The sequence below is a fragment of the Leucoraja erinacea genome, chromosome 32, assembly GCF_028641065.1.
Source record: "Leucoraja erinacea ecotype New England chromosome 32, Leri_hhj_1, whole genome shotgun sequence".
In the NCBI taxonomy this organism is placed as follows: Eukaryota; Metazoa; Chordata; class Chondrichthyes; order Rajiformes; family Rajidae; genus Leucoraja; species Leucoraja erinaceus.
The window spans coordinates 1334787-1353462 of NC_073408.1; the positions used below are offsets into that span (position 1 = coordinate 1334787).

General features: G+C 45.4%; 1 protein-coding gene across 4 annotated transcripts in view; it reads right to left on the bottom strand.

Annotated features, from left to right (window-relative positions):
- The window catches only part of nherf4b (NHERF family PDZ scaffold protein 4b), a 34436-nt gene extending 23129 nt beyond the window's left edge, over positions 1-11307 (bottom strand). The window contains exons 1-2 of one of the 4 annotated variants that reach the window (XM_055660541.1): positions 11229-11307; positions 7216-7291 (exon numbers count right to left, since the gene is read on the bottom strand). In XM_055660541.1, the coding sequence (XP_055516516.1) occupies positions 7216-7231 (16 nt within the window). In that variant the 5' untranslated portion in view covers positions 7232-7291; positions 11229-11307. Of the gene's footprint in view, positions 1-377; positions 733-7215; positions 7377-7552; positions 7765-11228 lie in introns of those variants that run through there. The other 3 variants (XM_055660540.1, XM_055660539.1, XM_055660538.1) reach the window with 3 other exon arrangements.
- Between the last annotated feature and the right edge of the window lie 7369 nt (positions 11308-18676).

An 18676-nucleotide genomic window follows, 5' to 3' on the forward strand; every position in this document is an offset into this window, starting at 1 on the left:
TGACCTGGAACAAGGTACAAACGGTCCCTGTGCTCATAAAACCTTAAGCCAGATATTCACGCTGTTTTTTTGAACTGGCACCTACCGTACCTGTATCAATAAGGCTGATGTGTTGCAAGTCTGTGTGTAGCACATTAACATGTGCCCATGCACAAGTGTGTGTGTGTGTGTGTGTGTGCGCATATGAATGACTAAAACAGCCTGGAGCCACAGGAAAGGCTTTGATATCACATGTAGGAAGGAACTGCAGTTGCTGGTTGACACCGAAGGTAGACACAAAATGCTGGAGTAACACAGCAGGTATCTGATATCATACCTGATGGGCATCTTCAGGTCATGGGCATGTTCTCTTCAGCCCAATTAAACAAACTACTCACCTCCAATCACGAGGTTATGAGGGAGATGAACCTTATAATCACACAGAGGGTTTTTTAGATCCATGTCATTTCCATCAATCCCAATCTCCCCCGTCATAATCTCTCTGTACTTGGCAAATCATTCTCTCTCATGAATACCTTTCGGCATCCTTCCAATTATTTTTGTCATTAGGCAAATCTGAAAGAGTAATTTACAGTAGCACATTCATCTATCTGCATGCTTTTGGGATGTGGTCACAGAGAGAACATGCAAACTCCACACAGACAGCAGCTGAGAACAGCAATGAACCTGAAACCCAAAAGAGTGAGACAGCAGCACTAACTGCTGCACCACCATGATGCCCTCTGGTACAGTAAAACACCCCAAATCATTTAGCAGGAGTACTTGCCAAACTAAAGGTGACATCTTATAATGCAAAAGGATATTAGGACTGGTGACCAAAGGTTGTAACCAGTGTATTTAAAGAAGAAAGAAAGATAGTGAGATAGACAGACTTAAGGTATTAGCAGCTAAATGAAGGAATTAAATCAGGGGTGCATGCATGGCTGGAATTGGTGGATAGGAGTTTACAGTGAGAGGGTTAGCTGAAGCCACATAGTTCAGGAAAAGATTAGCTGCACCAGAGGAATTGTTGCTGCACCAGAGAAATTGTTGCTGCACCAGAGAAATTGTTGCTGAGAGAAATTGTTGCTGCACCAGAGGAATGGTTGCTGCACCAGAGGAATGGTTGCTGCACCAGAGGAATGGTTGCTGCACCAGAGGAATGGTTGCTGCACCAGAGGAATGGTTGCTGCACCAGAGGAATTATTGCTGCACCAGAGGAATTATTGCTGCACCAGAGGAATTATTGCTGCACCAGAGGAATGATTGCTGCAATAGAGAAGGCAGGCACACCTGCAATTTTCAAAGTGGCAGAGATTTAGACAGATATTTTTTTAAAGGTTTTGAAATCTTTCCAAAAGCTAAAGTGCGATAGGTTATACACAAAACCAAAAACACTGGTCTGAACTGAAATAAAATGCTGGAAATGCTCAACGTGTCAGAGAGCATCTGTGGAGCCGGGAACAGGGTTAATGTTTCAGGTCAATTACCTTTCATTGGAGCACTTGCTGCTGCATGACAATTCGTGAGGTTCATTGGTGCAAGAGAGACACTCTGGGATACTCTGCCACTGGATAGATGAGCAGATATTTACAGAAGAGAGGGCCATGGGAACAGAATGTACCAGTAAAGTCCAGTGCTGGATCGCTCTGACAGGATGAGAGATCTCTTTCTAGGTTTGTACAGTGAGCGTTGCCTCCTGGGTATGTACTTGGATGATGTAACGACTAATGTAATGATCACTGCACAGCAATATCATCTTGCCTCACAAGTCTATTTCCGTGCTCTATCCAATTCACCTCAGCTCCCCTGATCGAAAACAGTCCCACCATTAATCACTATTTAATCATAAAATCTGACAAGGAATTCAGAAGGCACTTCTTTCAGAAATGCCTTCTGAATTCCTTGACAGATTTTGTTTTCATGTACTGTATTCTCATAGCACATGCTTTTAGTATTCAGCTTCTCAAAGATACAAGATACATTTAATTGTCATTTGGACCCCTTGAGGTCCAAACGAAATGCCGTTTCTGCAGCCATACATTACAAACAAATAGACCCAAGACACAACATAATTTACATAAACATCCATCACATCGCTGTGATGGAAGGCCAAATAAACTTATCTCTCCACTGCACTCCCCCCCCCCCCGATGTCAGAGTCAAAGTCAAAGCCCCCGGCTGGCGATGGCGATTGTCCCGCGGCCATTAAAGCCACGCCGGGTGGTGCGAGGTCGCACACCGGGTCTTGGTGTTGGAGCCCCCGGCGTGCGCTTGCAGAGTCCCGCGGCCATTCCAAGCCGCGCGGGGCGGTGATGTCAGGCCCCGCTCCAGGAGCTCTTCGACCCCGCAACTCGGGCAGGAGAAGTCGCCGTTGCGGGAGCCCTGAAAAGCGGTCTCCCTCCAGGGACCCGCGGGCTCGCGGTGCCGCCGTCCGCAGGCCTGCAGTTGAAGCCTCCGACTCTCCGGTTGGGCCGCAGCAGCAGCAGCAGCAGCGCTCCTCCACCGCTCCACCCGCTCCGGACTCTGCCAGCTCCGCGACGGTGAGTCGTCGGCACCAGAGTCCCCGGTCTCTTCCTGTTGGAGGCCGCTGCTCATTGCAGCCCCAACGATAACGGAGACCCGACGAGAAAAGGTCGGATCTCCCGTACAGGGAGAGATTTAAAAAGTTTCCCCCTCCCACCCCACCCCCCCACACACCCCAACAAAAAATAACAAAAACTACATAAAAACATAGACAGAAAATAATAAAACGCGGACGGGCTGCAGAGGCTGCTGCTGACGAGAGTCGCGCCGCCCGCCGCCCACAGGCCCATCCTTTTGAATCCCTTCCTAATTTTAAAGACCAGTTAGGTGAAGGATCCTCACTCGTTCATTATTATTTTAAAGTGGACAGTTTAAATCTGCAGACAGAGGATCCAGGATAGTGAATGGTTTGCCATCTAGAAGATTCAGTGAATGGAGTCTCCGGGGTATCAGGTCCTCTCAAATCAATATTCAGTGCTGGAGACTCTGCTAGTGATGGCAATTTGAAGGACTGATTTTCATAAAAGAACACAAAATGCTGCAGTTAGTGGGTCAGGCAGCATCTCTGGAGAACATGGATAGGTGGTGTTTCAGGTCTGATATCAATGGTCAAAAAGACTGCATGAGGAAGAAATAAACCATTGAAATTGTGCTGTACAAATTCCAAAGGGTGCACCATCCATCATTGTGAGTTTGTGAGATTTTGTTGCAAGATTTCGATCGCTCCAAAAATGTCGAGCCCCGCGCGATGTCGCGCACAACTACATACCTCACCCCGCTTCTCAGTGGGACCGGCCCCGCGCGGCTATACGATGCCTGTGCGCCTCAACGCGACCACCAGGTCGCGTAATTTGCGTGCCAAGGACACGTAAGTGGGACAGGCCCTTAACAGTTACTCAACATGTAAATGAGGCCACTCAGAAACATGGAAATACACTGGACCTGGTGATATCCCGAAGGTAAAAAATTGATTAAAAAAATCCTGGTGTCTGATTTTACTGTGTCTGGCCAATATTGTGTGTTTTTTGATGTGATTCTAAAGCTGTTTTGCAGTCTACATGTAAAAGGCACTTTTTAGATCCAGCAGCAGAACTTTTCTGAGCTCGTAAGTACATTCGTTCCTCTCACACAGAGTGATTCTGTTGGTGAAATTACAAAGGTTTTTAACATTAACCTAGCTACGACACTTGATAAAGTTGCATTTCTCATGATGAAAAGGCAAGGAAGGGTTAAAACATCTCCATGGTTAAATAACTCTGTTCATATGTTTAAAAAATAATGCATAGTAGCTGAAAGAAAGTGGAGAAAAACAGGACTAGAAGTACATCATGGCATCTATAAACAAACCATTGCTACTCATAATAATGATGTAAGATCTACAAGGAGGACCCATTTTTCTCAAATTATTGCAGAAAGTGGTGGAAATAGTAAGGTTTTGTAAGCCAAGTTTCTGCTGAAAAATGTGAGCTGTCCTACGATTATTTAAAAAATAAGGTTCAGACTATCAGAGCTGATATCCCTTTAGATTCTACTGTCCACTGTGCTGGTCTAGTGAGGCACAGGCAAAAATCAGCAGTTTCTTAAGTCTGAACTTTGTAAAATTGAAGCTGTGAGCTAATCCACTACCTGTCATTTTAACATGGTTCCTACAACGTTTTTAAAGAATGTTTTTACGAGTTTATCCAGTTTAGTTCTTACTATTATAACCGTGTCCCTTGAGACTGGGACTTTCCCAGATACCTGTACTTATAAAACCGCTGTGGTAAAGCTTCTGTTAAAGAAAACAAATTCAGGCAGTGGGCTACTGAGTAATTACTGACCCATATCAAATCTACTCTTCATCAGCAAGGTACTGGCGAAAGCAGTATTCTACTAAATACAACACTTTCTGAATCAAAATTACATTTTAGAGAAATTTCAACCTGGTTTCAAAGCAAATTACAGCACTGAGTCTGCCGTGACAAAAATAGTCAGTGACCTTAGATTTAGCACTGATGAGGACAAAGTCTCAGTGCTGATCCTCTTAGACACAGCAGCTTTTGACACCACAGATCACAGTTTTCTTACAGATCGCCAAGAAAACTGGGTCGGCCTGTTAGATCAGGTACTAAGTTGTTTCCAATCATATATAAGTGGAAGGAAGTACTTTGTTAGCCTTGGGGACTATGTGTCACAGCTGCATGATATACCCTTTGATGAGCCTTGGCCCGTTCCTCTTTAACTTTTATATGCTGCCGCGAGGAGTTATCAGACGTCATCATGTAAATTTTCTAAGTTATGCTGATGACACTCAGTTATACTTCTCTGTCGAACCCACTGATGCAAACGCCTTAAGGTTACCTCCTGCCTATTTTCCATTAAAAAAAATGGATGAATGCTAACTCTCTTTTTCACACAGAGAGTGGCGAGTCTGTGGAATTCTCTGCCTCAGAGGGCGGTGGAGGCCGGTTGTCTGGATACTTTCAAGAGAGAGCTAGATAGGGCTCTTAAAGATAGCGGAGTCAGGGGATATGGGGAGAAGGCAGGAACTGATTGGGAATAATCACATTGAATGGTGGTGCTGGCTCGAAGGGCCGAATGGCCTACTCCTGCACCTATTGTCTATAACTTCCTTAAACTCAACGATGACAAGACAGAAATGTTATTACTTGGATCAAAACCCAAGAGCAATGTTACTCGGTAAACTGGGAAATTTGACTGCCTATTTCAAACAAGAAGTCACAAGCCTGGGGGTAAAAATTGACAATGACCTTAATTTTAAATCTCATATAAATAAGGTAACAAAGTGTGCTCTCTATCACCTCAGAAATATTGCTGTGTGTGGAGTTTGCATGTTCTTGTGACTGCGTGGGTTTCCTCTGGGTGCCCTGGTTTCCTCCCACATTCCAAAGATGTGCAGGTTAATTGACATCTGTAGTGTGTTGAGTAGATGTGAAGAATGGGATTACAGAAAACTAACGTGAATGGTGATGGATGGTTGGTGTGGACTCAGTGGGCCGAAGGGATAGTTTCAATGCTGAGTCTCTAGATTAAAGGCACATTCAGAATTGATGTAAAACGCACACAGAAAAATGAATAAGGTTGGTGAGTTAAAGCACATATGGCCCTGTGGCTGCGTGTTTGTGTGTGTATCTGTGCTCTTGTGCTGAAGCAATTGGATAAGAAAGTGCAACATTAACTGTGAAAATTCCCACTTGTTCACTTTGGTGAGAAGAACAGAAACAATTTTTTTTTATAAATAAGATTTGAAAATATCAGTTTTATTTTAGGGTCAGTTGCACTGTTTCTAAATAATGTTCAGGAAAATTAATGAAGTTTATTTATGAAAATACACGATGCATCGACTTTTAAAAAATGTTCTTGTAAGTACTCTCTATATCTCCCGTTCCTCTTTCCCCTGTCTTCCAGCCTGAAGAAGGGTCTCGACCAGAAACGTCACCTATCTATAGTTCCTCTCTACACATGAATCGACTTTTGTTTCTCTTTTGGCTTCTGCGAGCACAACTACACACGATATCAGCCGAAGAGAGACACAAAATGTTGGAGTTACTCAGCGGCAAGCAGCATCTCTGGAGAAAAGAAATAGGTGATGTTTCGGATCGAGACCTTTCTTCAGACTCCACCCGAAACGTTGCCTATACCTTTCCTCCAGGGATGCTGCCTGACCCGCTGAGTTACTCCAGCTCTGCAGTTTCTCCCTCAGTCTACGGCTTGTTTGTGCGTCTATTGATTCTGTAAGCTTAAGCTGCTCTGTGAGTTTGAATGACCTTCTCAAGAGAGGCACACGTGACATGTTGATGGACACTCACCTTAATTCTGCTCCTTTGAAGGAGATAATGGATTACATTATATAAACTGGTGCATTATGCAAACATGCAACAGAGTTACAGTGAAGCTAATTTGCAACTTCCCAGAAAATGGATTGAACAAATTAAGGTGGTTCTGTCACACTTGGCATTCTCCCATGTACAAAAGGAGTTAAGTGTTTGGTGGAAACTCAAAATCATTTACAAAAAGTGGCAGTCACAAGGAACTGCAGTTGCTGGAATCTTGAGCAAAATGTAAAGTGCTGGAGGATCTCAGTGGGTCAGGCAGTACCTGTGGATGGAAATGGACAGATGATGTTTTGGGGCAGACCTTTCCTCAGACCAACGGAGTGGGGTGCAGTGGGGGGTAGAGTCTGGCGAGTGATGGGTGGATACAGACGAGTGGGAGTGATTGGCAGATTGATGGAGATGGTGACAAAGGCTGGAGGTGAAAAAGGTGGCAGCCAATTAGGGCTGAAATAAGGGAAAATTAATTTACTCAGATGGTTGCAGATCTTTTGCATGTTTGATTGTGGAGGACATGAATCTTAAGCTAATAGCCACCCCCCCGGGCCCCCCTCTCTCCCCATTCACGCCCCGCCCCCCCCCCCCCCCCCCCCTCCCCTCTCCATCCCCGGTTCCCCTCTCCATCTCCCCCCCCCCCCCCCCCCCCCGCGGCGTACATGTTCCGTGTGAACAGTCTGCGAATGGAGAGGAAAGAACATTAGTGCTCGCTCCGGGACTGGACATTAGTTAATCATTAATAGTGAATACTTGTCTTCAGAGCGCTGCCACTCGAGCCTATAATGCAACACCCACCATGTCCCTGTCCCACTGTCCCCGCCTCGCCCCCCACACCAACAGGCGAGCTGAATGAAGCGGATAACAACACACAAGATACTACCGTTCTTCTCCTTCATGTCGGAGACGCCGCCGGCTCGGGAAGGATGAAGGTGCGGCCGCAGTTGTCAGAAGACGACCTGTGTGTGATCAGATGAACAGAGCGAAGTTTAGCGCCCAGCGACTGCACAGTGTTTAATGTTCAAACGGCAGCAGATGAAACCGCGCCCCGTCCCCGCTGCTGCTGCTACTAAACCGTGCTAAAGTCCCGTGTGCCCGACTCCCACCCTCCCAGCTACACGCATCTATCTACACGCTCCCGTGACTCTCACAGCGTCTCCGCCCGACTACTCGGGGCCGGCGTCTCAGCCTCAGTCATGACAAGACTTCCTCCTTGTTACCTTCCCTCTCGCAGCTCTGCCTTCGGGCTCCTCCTGATCACACGCCGACCAACTAACTAACTAACAGGTGCCTTGCGGCGGGTCCAACCTGCCCCACCTGAGCCTCTGGAGGTGTGGAGCCGGAACCAAGGCTGATCCTCTCACTGCACCACACTGGGAGGTATTGCCAGAGCCACCCTGTCACCAGTCTCACTCTGAAGATGTGTTTAAGAAGGAACTGCAGATGCTGGAAAATCGACAATGCTGGAGAAACTCAGCGGGTGCAGCAGCATCTATGGAGCGAAGGAAATAGGCAACGCTTCGGGCCGAACCCCTGAAGGAAATAGGCAACGTTTCGGGCCGAAACCCGGAAGGGTTTCGGCCCGAAACGTTACCTATTTCCTTCGCTCCATAGATGCTGCTGCACCCGCTGAGTTCGTTCACTCTGAAGAAGGGTCTCGACCCGAAACGTCACCCATTCCTTCTCGCCAGCAACGCTGCCCTGCCTCTCTGTCCCGCTGAGTTACCCCAGCATTTTTGTGTCAACCCTCTTCACTGTCGGCTGCAGATTAAAGTTTCCGGAGCAGTCCTTGCTAGAAACATAGAAAGATAGAAATTAGGTGCAGGAGTAGAGGCCATTCGGCCCTTCGAGCCTGCACCACCATTCAATATGATCATGGCTGATCATCCAACTCAGTATCCCGTACCTGCCTTCTCTCCATACCCCCTAATCCCCTTAGCCACAAGGGCCACATCTAACTCCCTCTTAAATATAGCCAATGAACTGTGGCGTCAACTACCCTCTGCGGCAGAGAGTTCCAGAGATTCACCACTCTCTGTGTGAAAAAAGTTCTTCTCATCTCGGTTTTAAAGGATTTCCCCCTTATCCTTAAGCTGTGACCCCTTGTCCTGGATTTCCCAACATCGGGAACAATCTTCCTGCATCTAGCCTGTCCAACCCCTTACGATTTTTGTAAGTTTCTATAAGATCCCCTCTCAATCTCCTAAATTCTAGAGAGTATAAACCAAGTCTATCCAGTCTTTCTTCATAAGACAGTCCTGACTTGTTGTCAGTCGACTTCTCCTCCACAGCCTAGACCAGGTTTGTTGACAGTCCTGCCCTTCAGCACCTTGAACTGAAGTCATGGAGCAAGAGATAGCAATGGAAACAGGCCCTTCAGCCCACTGAGTCCCTGCTGACCACCACGCACCCATCCAATGGTACACCTTTATCTAAAATCTCTCAGCATCCCCATCAACCCCCCTCCCCCACACTGTCTCCATGAAACGTTTACAGCGGACGATTCGCCTCAATGTATTTGGGATGCGGGGGGAACGTACAGCCATAAAGGAAACACGCAGTCGCAGGGCGAGCGTGCAAACTCCACGTAGACAGAAATCCGCCAAGGTGGGAATTGAACCCGGATCTCTACCTGCTGCAACGCTGCACCACCTGGCCTTCCCTGCATGTACTAGGACTGGCCGACACATTCAGGGAAATCTGCCAAATCATTTCAGCACAGGTCTTAAACTCTATAACACCAACTGAAGTATCAACGAAGGCCCTGTCTCATGTACGAGTTCATTCCAAGAGCTCTCCCGAGTTTAAAACCAAATCAAACTCGTGGTAAGCACGGGCAATGAACGTAGCGGGTACGTCGGAGCTCGGGGACGGCTCGTAGCACTAACGGCAGGTACTCGGGAAGACTCGCTAATGGCAGGTAAGCACGGGAAGACTCGTGAAGATTTTTCAACATGTTGAAAAATGTCCACGAGAGCCCCGAGTACCAATGAGTGGCCATTGCCGTAAATCTCCGCGTTAGAATCAGGGCAAACTCAGGAGAGCTCTTGGAATGAACTTGTACCTAACTGTCTCGGTTGCACTCAGGGCTTTGGACTTTTTTACACTATTATTGTTTTTAAAATAAACGTTGATTTGTTGATTACGTTATCTATTACTGTGTTTACAATCCTGTTACAATGCTGCAATTAGACTTTGTTCAGTTTCTGGTACAGATGACAATTAAACACATTTGGCTCTCAGCTCCATTGCCGTGTGCATGTTGGACATCCGGAGGTTGTGTAAGGCACTATACAAATGCAAGAGGATCAGCTTCCAGCACAACATTGTTGCTGCCTTCTGTATCTTTGGTTCTGGGATTAATAGTGCAAGCAATTTACAGAGCAACAAAAAAGGGAAGTTATTGAGTGCTCACAAGCAAACAAAATACCAAGAGCTATAGATCACCTCCATGTATTTATTTATGATCAGTATAACAATTGTAAAATGATGGTTTCTGAACTAGGGAAGGGGTGAGGTGTGAAGGGCGGAGGGATGAATGTCCTTGGACTGTGTCTCATGTCACCTTTGATCACTGTTCATTCAGCAATGATGTTGTAATCTTGTAAGATAATTACCTATTGCATTGTACTTACGGCACAGAAACTGGCAGGTTGCCCCCCACAGGTCCATGCTAGAGCCCTGCCTCCATGAACCTTAATGCCATGTTGTATCTAATGCCTTCAATTGCTTCCCTTCTCATCTACGTACACATCCAGCTTCCCCCAAGATATAACCTCCCAATTCCAGCCACTCGCTGACCACTCTTTGGATAAAGCAATTGGCCGACTGAGATTCTGGATTTATCGATGATTATATTTTTTATACATTATTTTACAATTCTTATTTTTACCAAATGAGGGAGGTATCATTCTTGCACTGGGTTGTTGATGCAAGTTTTTTTTTTTAAATTCTTGGGTCATTTAAGTAGACCCAGACCCAACTCTCACTTTCACAACCAGTCAGTGACAGCATTAGGCAGGGCGGGCAGGGGTAGGTGGTCAGATGGATCCAGCTGGGCTGAATCCTATGGGCAATTGCCCCCTTGTTGCTGGGTTAGTAGGGGTAAGGGTATGGTCTTGCAGTTGTTGAGGATTTGACTGGAGACACTCGGTCTCCTTGTGGGATGTAGGGGGAGAGGTTAATTCCCCGGATGGCGGGACTGTCATACACTGAGAGAATGGAGCGGCTGGGCTTGTACACTCTGGAATTTAGAAGGATGAGAGGGGATCTCATTGAAACATATAAGATTATTAAAGGTTTGGACACACTAGAGGCAGGAAACATGTTCCCGATGTTGGGGGAGTCCAGAACCAGGGGCCACAGTTTACGAATAAGGGGTAAGCCATTTAGAACTGAGATGAGGAAACACTTTTTCACACAGAGGGTTGTGAATCTGTGGAATTCTCTGCCTCAGAATTCTCTGGATACTTTCAAGAGAGAGTTAGACAGGGCTCTTAAAGATAGTGGAGTCAGGGGATCTGGGGAGGAGACAGGAACAGGGTACTGATTGTGGATGATCAGCCATGATCACATTGAATGGTGGTCTAGCTCGAAGGGCCAAATGGCCTACTCCTGCACCTATTGTCTATTGAGATCACTGCTGGAGTTAGAGTAAGTGATGAAATCCCAACCTCCACATTTATTAATTTTCTTTCTTCCCCCCTCCCCTTCCCTGTGTCCCACCTGGACTTGCACTCATATTTCCCCTTCCACCCATACTTCTTTCTCTAGGTTCACAATTCGCATGTCGTTTATCCTTGTCTCCCACTACTTGTCTTTTTATCCCTGGCTCTTGTTCAACAATCCACATATAACCTCCAGCCATCCCCCTCCGTGTTTCCACCTATCACTCACCAGACTTGGTCCTGGCCCACCTCTCTTCCAGCTTTCTCCCACCACCATAAGTCTGAAGAAGGGTCCCGATGTCCCATCCACGTTTTGTAAAGATGCTGCCTGACCCGCTGAGTCACTCCAGCACTCTGTTTAAGAGGGAACTGCAGATGCTGGAGAATCGAAGGTTACACAAAAAAGCTGGAGAAACTCAGCGGGTGCAGCAGCATCTATGGAGCGAAGGAAATAGGCAACGTTTCGGGCTGAAACCCTGAAGGAAATAGGCAACGTTTCGGGACGAAACCCGGAAGGGTTTCGACCCGAAACGTTACCTATTTCCTTCGCTCCATAGATGCTGCTGCACCCGCTGAGTTTCTCCAGCTTTTTTGTGTAACACTCCAGCACTCTGTTTCTTTTGGTGAGATTCCTGTTTTACTGCTCAGCAGTAGAACTGTTAATTTTTAACTTTTTGCTTTGGACATAAAAATATTTCCCAGAGAGTTTGTGGGTGTAACCCATCAACATCTATCATAAGCATATTTCACGCAGTATCACAGTTGAATAACTGTGCGGCATTTGGATGAAGGGCAGTAAAAATGACTGCATAATGATAAACTATTTGTAACTACGATGCACTCTCACCCCAGAATGTTCCATGTTCAAATCCAACCAGCAACTAAGCTTTAGAACAGTGTTGATGGATTCTCACAGCCTGAGAATGAGGAATTGTCACCACACATCACCCTTGTGTTCACAATGGTCAATGGTTTCATTATTATCATTATATATATATATATATTGCTTGCAGCTCAGCAAGACTATCACTATACATAAGCATATTCCACTGGTTAGCACAGATTGTACAGAGCAGCTCACCAAGTCTACATACAAGAGGTGCCATTTTACACCATTTCACTGTCCTAACAGCAGCTGGCCACAAAGGCCCGTTACAGCCATCTCCTCCAGTCCAGTCATTCCCTCTCCTGCTTTTCACCGACCAACGATCCCCGCACACTAACACTATCCTTCACACCCGAGGGACAATTTACATTTACACCAAGCCAATCAACCAACAAACCTGCACGTTTTTGGAATGTGGGAGGAAACCCGAGATCCCGGTGAAAACCCAAGCAGGTCACGGGGAGACCATTCAAACTCCGTACAGGCTGCACCCGTAGTCAGGATCGAACCTGGGTCTCTGGTGCTGTGAGGCAGCAACTCTACCGCTGCGCCACCGTGCCGCCCACAACAGGTTTTAGAAAATTATTTAATTAAGCGATTAGAATCAAGGAGAAGAACATTGCCTATTAAAGCAAGTCCAACTCTGATCGTCCTACTGCTAGTGGGGACAGCAAATACATGCGTCATCAATTGGTATTAACACCATTCATGATCAATTGATCCAAAACAAAGCTATTCTCATGCCCTTCAGTCCTGATACAGCAACTGTAGGCATTTCTTCTCACATTTTGGTTTTGTACTTGGCACCAATTCTGGCTTCAGTCCAAAGAAATTAGAAACAGAGAAAAATAGGTGCAGGAGTGGCCATTCGGCCCTTCGAGCCAGCACCGTCATTCAATATGATCATGGCTGATCATCTAAAATCAGAACCCCGTTCCTGCTTTTTCCCCATATCCCTTGATTCCTTTAGCCCTAAGAGTTAAATCTAACTCTCTCTTGAAAACTAACTTCTTACCATCATTAGAAAATCTGCCTCTTATATGCATATAATCCTTCAACATAATGTTCTTCCTGCTACATGATATAATACTATGCTGCTCAAGTTCCAATGAAGTTTGTAAACACATTAACCATTACCATGTCAGTGGTTGTTAAACAACTCCTGTATGACTCATTGTCCCCTATCCCACAGCCCATTGTGTAACCCACATTCCCTTCATTATCATTGCTTTTTGCATATCTTCCACTTATTTCTCCTAAGTACCATCTATATCTCTCGTTCCCCTTTTCCCTGACTCCCAGTCTGAAGAAGTGTCTCGACCAGAAACGTCACCTATTCCTTTTCTCCAGAGATGCTGCCTGGCCTGCCTTTTGTATCTGTCTTCGGTTCTTAAAGAATGTTAGTTGCATATATTTAAAAAAGTGCAAATAAACCCAATAGATGGTGTAATCTCACATTAGCACATGCTTGCTAAATGCAGCATAATCTACAATAGGTCCCAATTATATATTTGAAATCAGATTTATAAAGCTGAAGAAGTGTCTTTGTTGCCCACAGTTTGACGTTAGTAAGACTAGGATCAGTGGAGGGGAAGGCAAGAACTTGCATGTTTTAGTTCCGTTCTCAAGTTCAGAATATTTGTTAAGCAATTAAATTAAATTGATGTGTAGTTACCGTTGCAATGCAGTAATGGAGGCAGACAAATGAAATGCAGTACGAACCAGGGAATGGAATAACGTTCACAGCCAGACCATCTGCTTTTGTGATCTGCTTTGAGCAATTGTGCCTGCAGCGGACACGACAGCAAGTACGGAACCTAATCTTTTTACTCCCAGGTTTTCCCTTTCAAGTCAAGTCAAGTTTATTTGTCACATACACATACGAGATGTGCAGTGAAATGAAAGTGGCAATGCTCGCGGACTTTTGTGCAAAAGACAAACAACAAAACAACCAAACAAATTATAAACACAATCATAACACACATATTCTTTTACATAATAAATAATGGAAGGAAAAAAGTTCTGTAGAGTTAGTCCCTGGTGAGATAGGCGTTTACAGTCCGAATTGCCTCTGGGCATTTCCTCTCTCTCTCTCTCTCTCTCCTCCATCATCGTGCCTCCATTTCATCGCTCCCCATAGCTTATCCTCTCACCTTGCCATCCCAACAATCCCACACTCACTAACCTTCTAGGTGTAGAGGTATATGGGCCAAACACAGGGAAATGAGACTGGTACAGATGGGACATGTTGGTTGGTGTGAGCAAGTTGGGCCGAAGGATCTGTCTCCACATGGTATCACTATGACACTATGACCACAGAGGCAAGCAGATTTATAGGGGTTCACTGAGTTATTTATAATTACATTACTATTGGGAACAAATACCCCCAAGCTCCCCCCATACACTCCTCCACTCTGCTGCCACTGTGGACTCTGACATTGGCTCATTTATTGTTATTTTTTTGCACAGTTTTCCAAAATGCTCATTGACAGATGATCGAGGCTCTTGCCATCGAAGAGTTCATTCTGAGTTAACCTGGCCTTGATCAGCTCATGGGTTATGACATATTTTGTCGTTTTGCTTTCTGCGTCAGCGCGTGGTGAATCTGTGGAATTCATTGCCACAGGAGGCTGTGGAGGCCATCAATGGATATTTTTAAGGCAAAGATAGATAGATTCTTGATTAGTACAGGTGTCATGGGTTATGGAGAGAAGGCAGGAGAATGGGGTTGAGAGGGGAATATAGATCAGCCATGATTGAATAGACTTGATGGACCGAATGGTCTAATTCTGCACCTATCACTTACAAACTTGCATATGTATACATTTCCCTTCCACCACTTGATCCATCCAAACCACCACGCAGTTGATTTGGCTCTCATCACTAAATCACACCTTGCTCTATCCCCCGCCCCCCATCTCCAGCATATTGTCTTCATAAGGTCATAAAGAATAGTAGAATTATGCCATTCGGCCCATCAAGTCTATGCCATTCAATCATGACTGATCTATCTCTCCCTCTCAACCACATTATCCTGCCTTCTCCCCATAACCTCTGAGACCTGCACTAATCAAGACTCGAATCTTCCTTGAGAAGGATATTCACTATGAGCTCCTTCATCTTCACTGGTCTCAGACCCCCTGCTGTCCATGGAGTCACCAGAGGCAAGCACACACTACTGTAGAGTTACGAAGTCGCACCTCCCTCCACTAAATGCTAGTTTGCATGAAGGTTATGCACCACCTTAATCTGCAAAGCAGGCAATGTTTTGCAAGATCATTCAAAATCTTTGGGTAATGTGTCTCTCAAAGCTGGCAATGTTTGTAAATTGTTACAAGTAGAACTAGGGTGGCAATGTGGAGTGGTATACAAGGCTTATTTTCATTGTTGATTGAGAGGTTGACAGCCGGGATATTGGAAATATTATGCTTTGAGCTCTCATTAACTCTTACCTTACTCTTGCTAATTCCAATGGTATTGATACCATAAGACCACAGGAATTAAGCCATCCGGCCCATCTAGTCTACTCCACCATTCAATCACGGCTGATCTATTTTTCCCATTCTCCTGCCTTCTCCCCATAATCTTTGAGACCCTTCCTAATTAAGAACCTATCAATGTCCACATTAAAAGTACCCAGTGACTTGACCACCACCAATGAATTCCACAGACTCACCACCATCTGGCTAAAGAAATTGCTCCTCATCTCCATTCCAAAGGTGTGTCCTTTTTATTCTGAGGCTGTGCCCTCTACTCTTAGACTAACCCTCTACTGGATAGTTGGTGGGATAAGTCACCTGAAGAAAGAGTCACTGACCTGTATCAACACACACGTGGTCACTTGTTTCTTGCAGCGATTGCTCTATCCAATCCTTGATGATTCACCTCAGTAGCTCAACCTGCTCCTGATGGTTCAGTGAATGCCAGGAACAAATGCCATCCTGGCTCCTTATAGATATGAAGCCACGTTCTTTCTCTGCACCCTGTGATGCAATGCTGACCGTGAACCACTGGAATATTATGACGTATGCTGCAGAGACACCACAACAAGGTCACCACCATCTGCAGCCACGGTGACCACTGCAGTACAAGATGCAGGATGCCGCTGATTAGAGGACGTTTAGGCCATTCGTTACACAGGGCTCATGCTGATGGGCAAAGCCAATTAACAGCAGTGTTAAGATTGGCTGGTTCATGAGAAACAAACCATTGCTGTACTCCAGCTGGACTCACACAAGAGCTGGGGCTACAATTTGAATGTGAATATTTTCGGAGGGTCAGTTTGTACAGATACCTACTGTGTACATTAAATGCTGGAGTAAGTCGACCGGACAGGCAGCTGAAGAACTCTGGGGAGCAGGAATGGGTGACATCTCAGGTTGAGGGGGTAAATCAGCATCTGCAGTTACTTCCAACCTATTATGTACATTCTTTGATCTGATTATTGGGGAAAACATAGAAAACAGGTGCAGGAGTAGGCCATTCGGCCCTTCGAACCATGATTCAATATGATCATGTCTGATCATCCACAATCAGTACCCCCTGGACTTCAACATCTGGGTACATCTCCAGTAATTTCCTTTGTCAACCTCTCCGCATCTTTACTTTCTTCTCTAAGACACTGTTTAAAATCAGCTCTTTGACAAACTTCTGACCACCCAGCTGGACAGCTCTCCATACCCGCCTCAGTATCAGGTGCGACTTACAAAAACATGTCTCCTAGTGAAGCAATTTGAGGCATCTTATTGTGTTAAACTGACTACAGAAATCTACTTTGTTATAGATTATCATCCAATGTGGCTGGCACAGTGGCGCAGCGGTAGAGTTGCTGCCTTACAGCACCAGAGGCCCAGGTTTGATCCTAACCACGCGTACTATGTATACAGAGTATGTACGTCCTCTCGATGTCCACATGGGTTTCTCCCGGTGATCCAGTTTCCTTCTGCATTCCAAAGATGTTCAGGTTAGTTGGTTGACTTCTGTAATTTGTCCCTTGTGTGTGGGATAGAACTAGTGTATGGGGATAGGACAGTGCGGATTCAGTGGGCTGAAGGGCCTGTTTCTGCGCTGTATCTCTAAACTAAACTAAAAAACTAAATGAAAATAAGGAGAATTTTGTATCTGATCTCCAAAGCCCAAAGGAGTAACATTTTGAAATGCTTTCATGAGCTTTCACCATTCCACTGCTAGCCTTGTTGAAATTGAGAATAGGAAGTGTGAGCTACTGATGCACATTAAACTGGTAATTGCTCCCTATCTGCTCTTGTGGCGTTACTTCTCTTGTTTCTTTCCTGTACATTGGCCGAACCGTCAACCTGCTCTGATGCTCATCAACCTGCTGGCTTTGTGAAGCTGCTTTGACCCATTGGTTGCTATGCTTTCCCTAACGACTCAAAAACAGAGCCCAGTGATACTGATCAATTAGAATCCCTTCATGTTTATGTAAAGCAGTACAGAGCACACTGTTTTATAAATGTTCAACCACTGACTAATCCTGAAATTGTCCAACAAAGGGTGCTGACTGCCAGACGTGCTCCAACCAGAGGGACATCTGACCACAACACTGCAATGTGCAGATGAGAAACAATCCTCCTTCGTGGAATTCTCTGCCTCAGAGGGCGGTGGAGGCAGGTTCTCTGGATGCTTTCAAGAGAGCGCTAGATAGGGCTCTTAAAAATAGCGGAGTCAGGGGATATGGGGAGAAGGCAGGAACGGGGTACTGATTGGGGATGATCAGCCATGATCACATTGAATGGCGGTGCTGGCTGGAAGGGCCGAATGGCCTCCTGCACGTATTGTCTATTGTCTATTCATGAGAGAAATCACTCGACTCTGACACAAACTCTGTCCGAAGAATCCAGATGAATAATTTGCAAATCATATTCAGCCCTGTATTCAACAAATTACAGCTATAGTGTCAGCTTTTTGTGTTTCCATCCAAAGAATAGGACATTGGGTTTATGCAGCTTTGGCTATCTGAAGATAGGCTGTCTGAAGAAGGGATCTGACCCAAAACGCCACCCATTCCTTCTCTCCAGAGATGCTGCCTGACCCGCTGAGTTACTCCAGCACTCTGTGAAATGTCACCTATCCATGTTCTCCACAGATGCTGCCTGACCCGCTGAGTTACTCCACGTGTCTCTTTTTTGAAGGTTTCTTGTCGCTGAGTGTTCAGTGGTGGCCTCTAGTGGCATGCAGAAAGTTTGCGTGATTTACCAGGATTAACTCCAAGGATTTCATTTGCACAAAGAGAATGGGGGAATGGAAATTGTTCAACAGGAAGCAGAACACATCAAAGAGAAACTAAACAGACTCTCAAACTGTTTTTTCCAGCAAGTAGGTTGGCAGCTGTAGAACTTTTCACTGTACCTCGCTACACGTGACAATAAACTAAACTGTAAATTAATATTAGTTTACATTAAAACCAGAGGTTAACATTTTCAACACATGATATGAAAGAGAGATGCAATCGTATTTACAAGTAACTTTTGGAGACAGCTTGTTATGCACCTTGACAGGGCAAACCTGCAGGTTGAAGAGGGAAGAAAGCTGGAGTGAGAATCTAAAGTTGGAAGTTAAGTTGTCAGATGCACGATGGGCTGAATGGTTTATTCCTGTGAATTTGCTGATCCGCACCAAAGATCTGCTGTAGGATCTTTGATCCGCACTATCCCAAGGTGAATTCCATCAGCCACTGTCAGCAAATCGAAATACAGAGTAATTTGTTTCTACAGAACTGGAGGAACGTATCCACAATACTAAACTCGTCTTCATTAATTCATTGGTGAGAT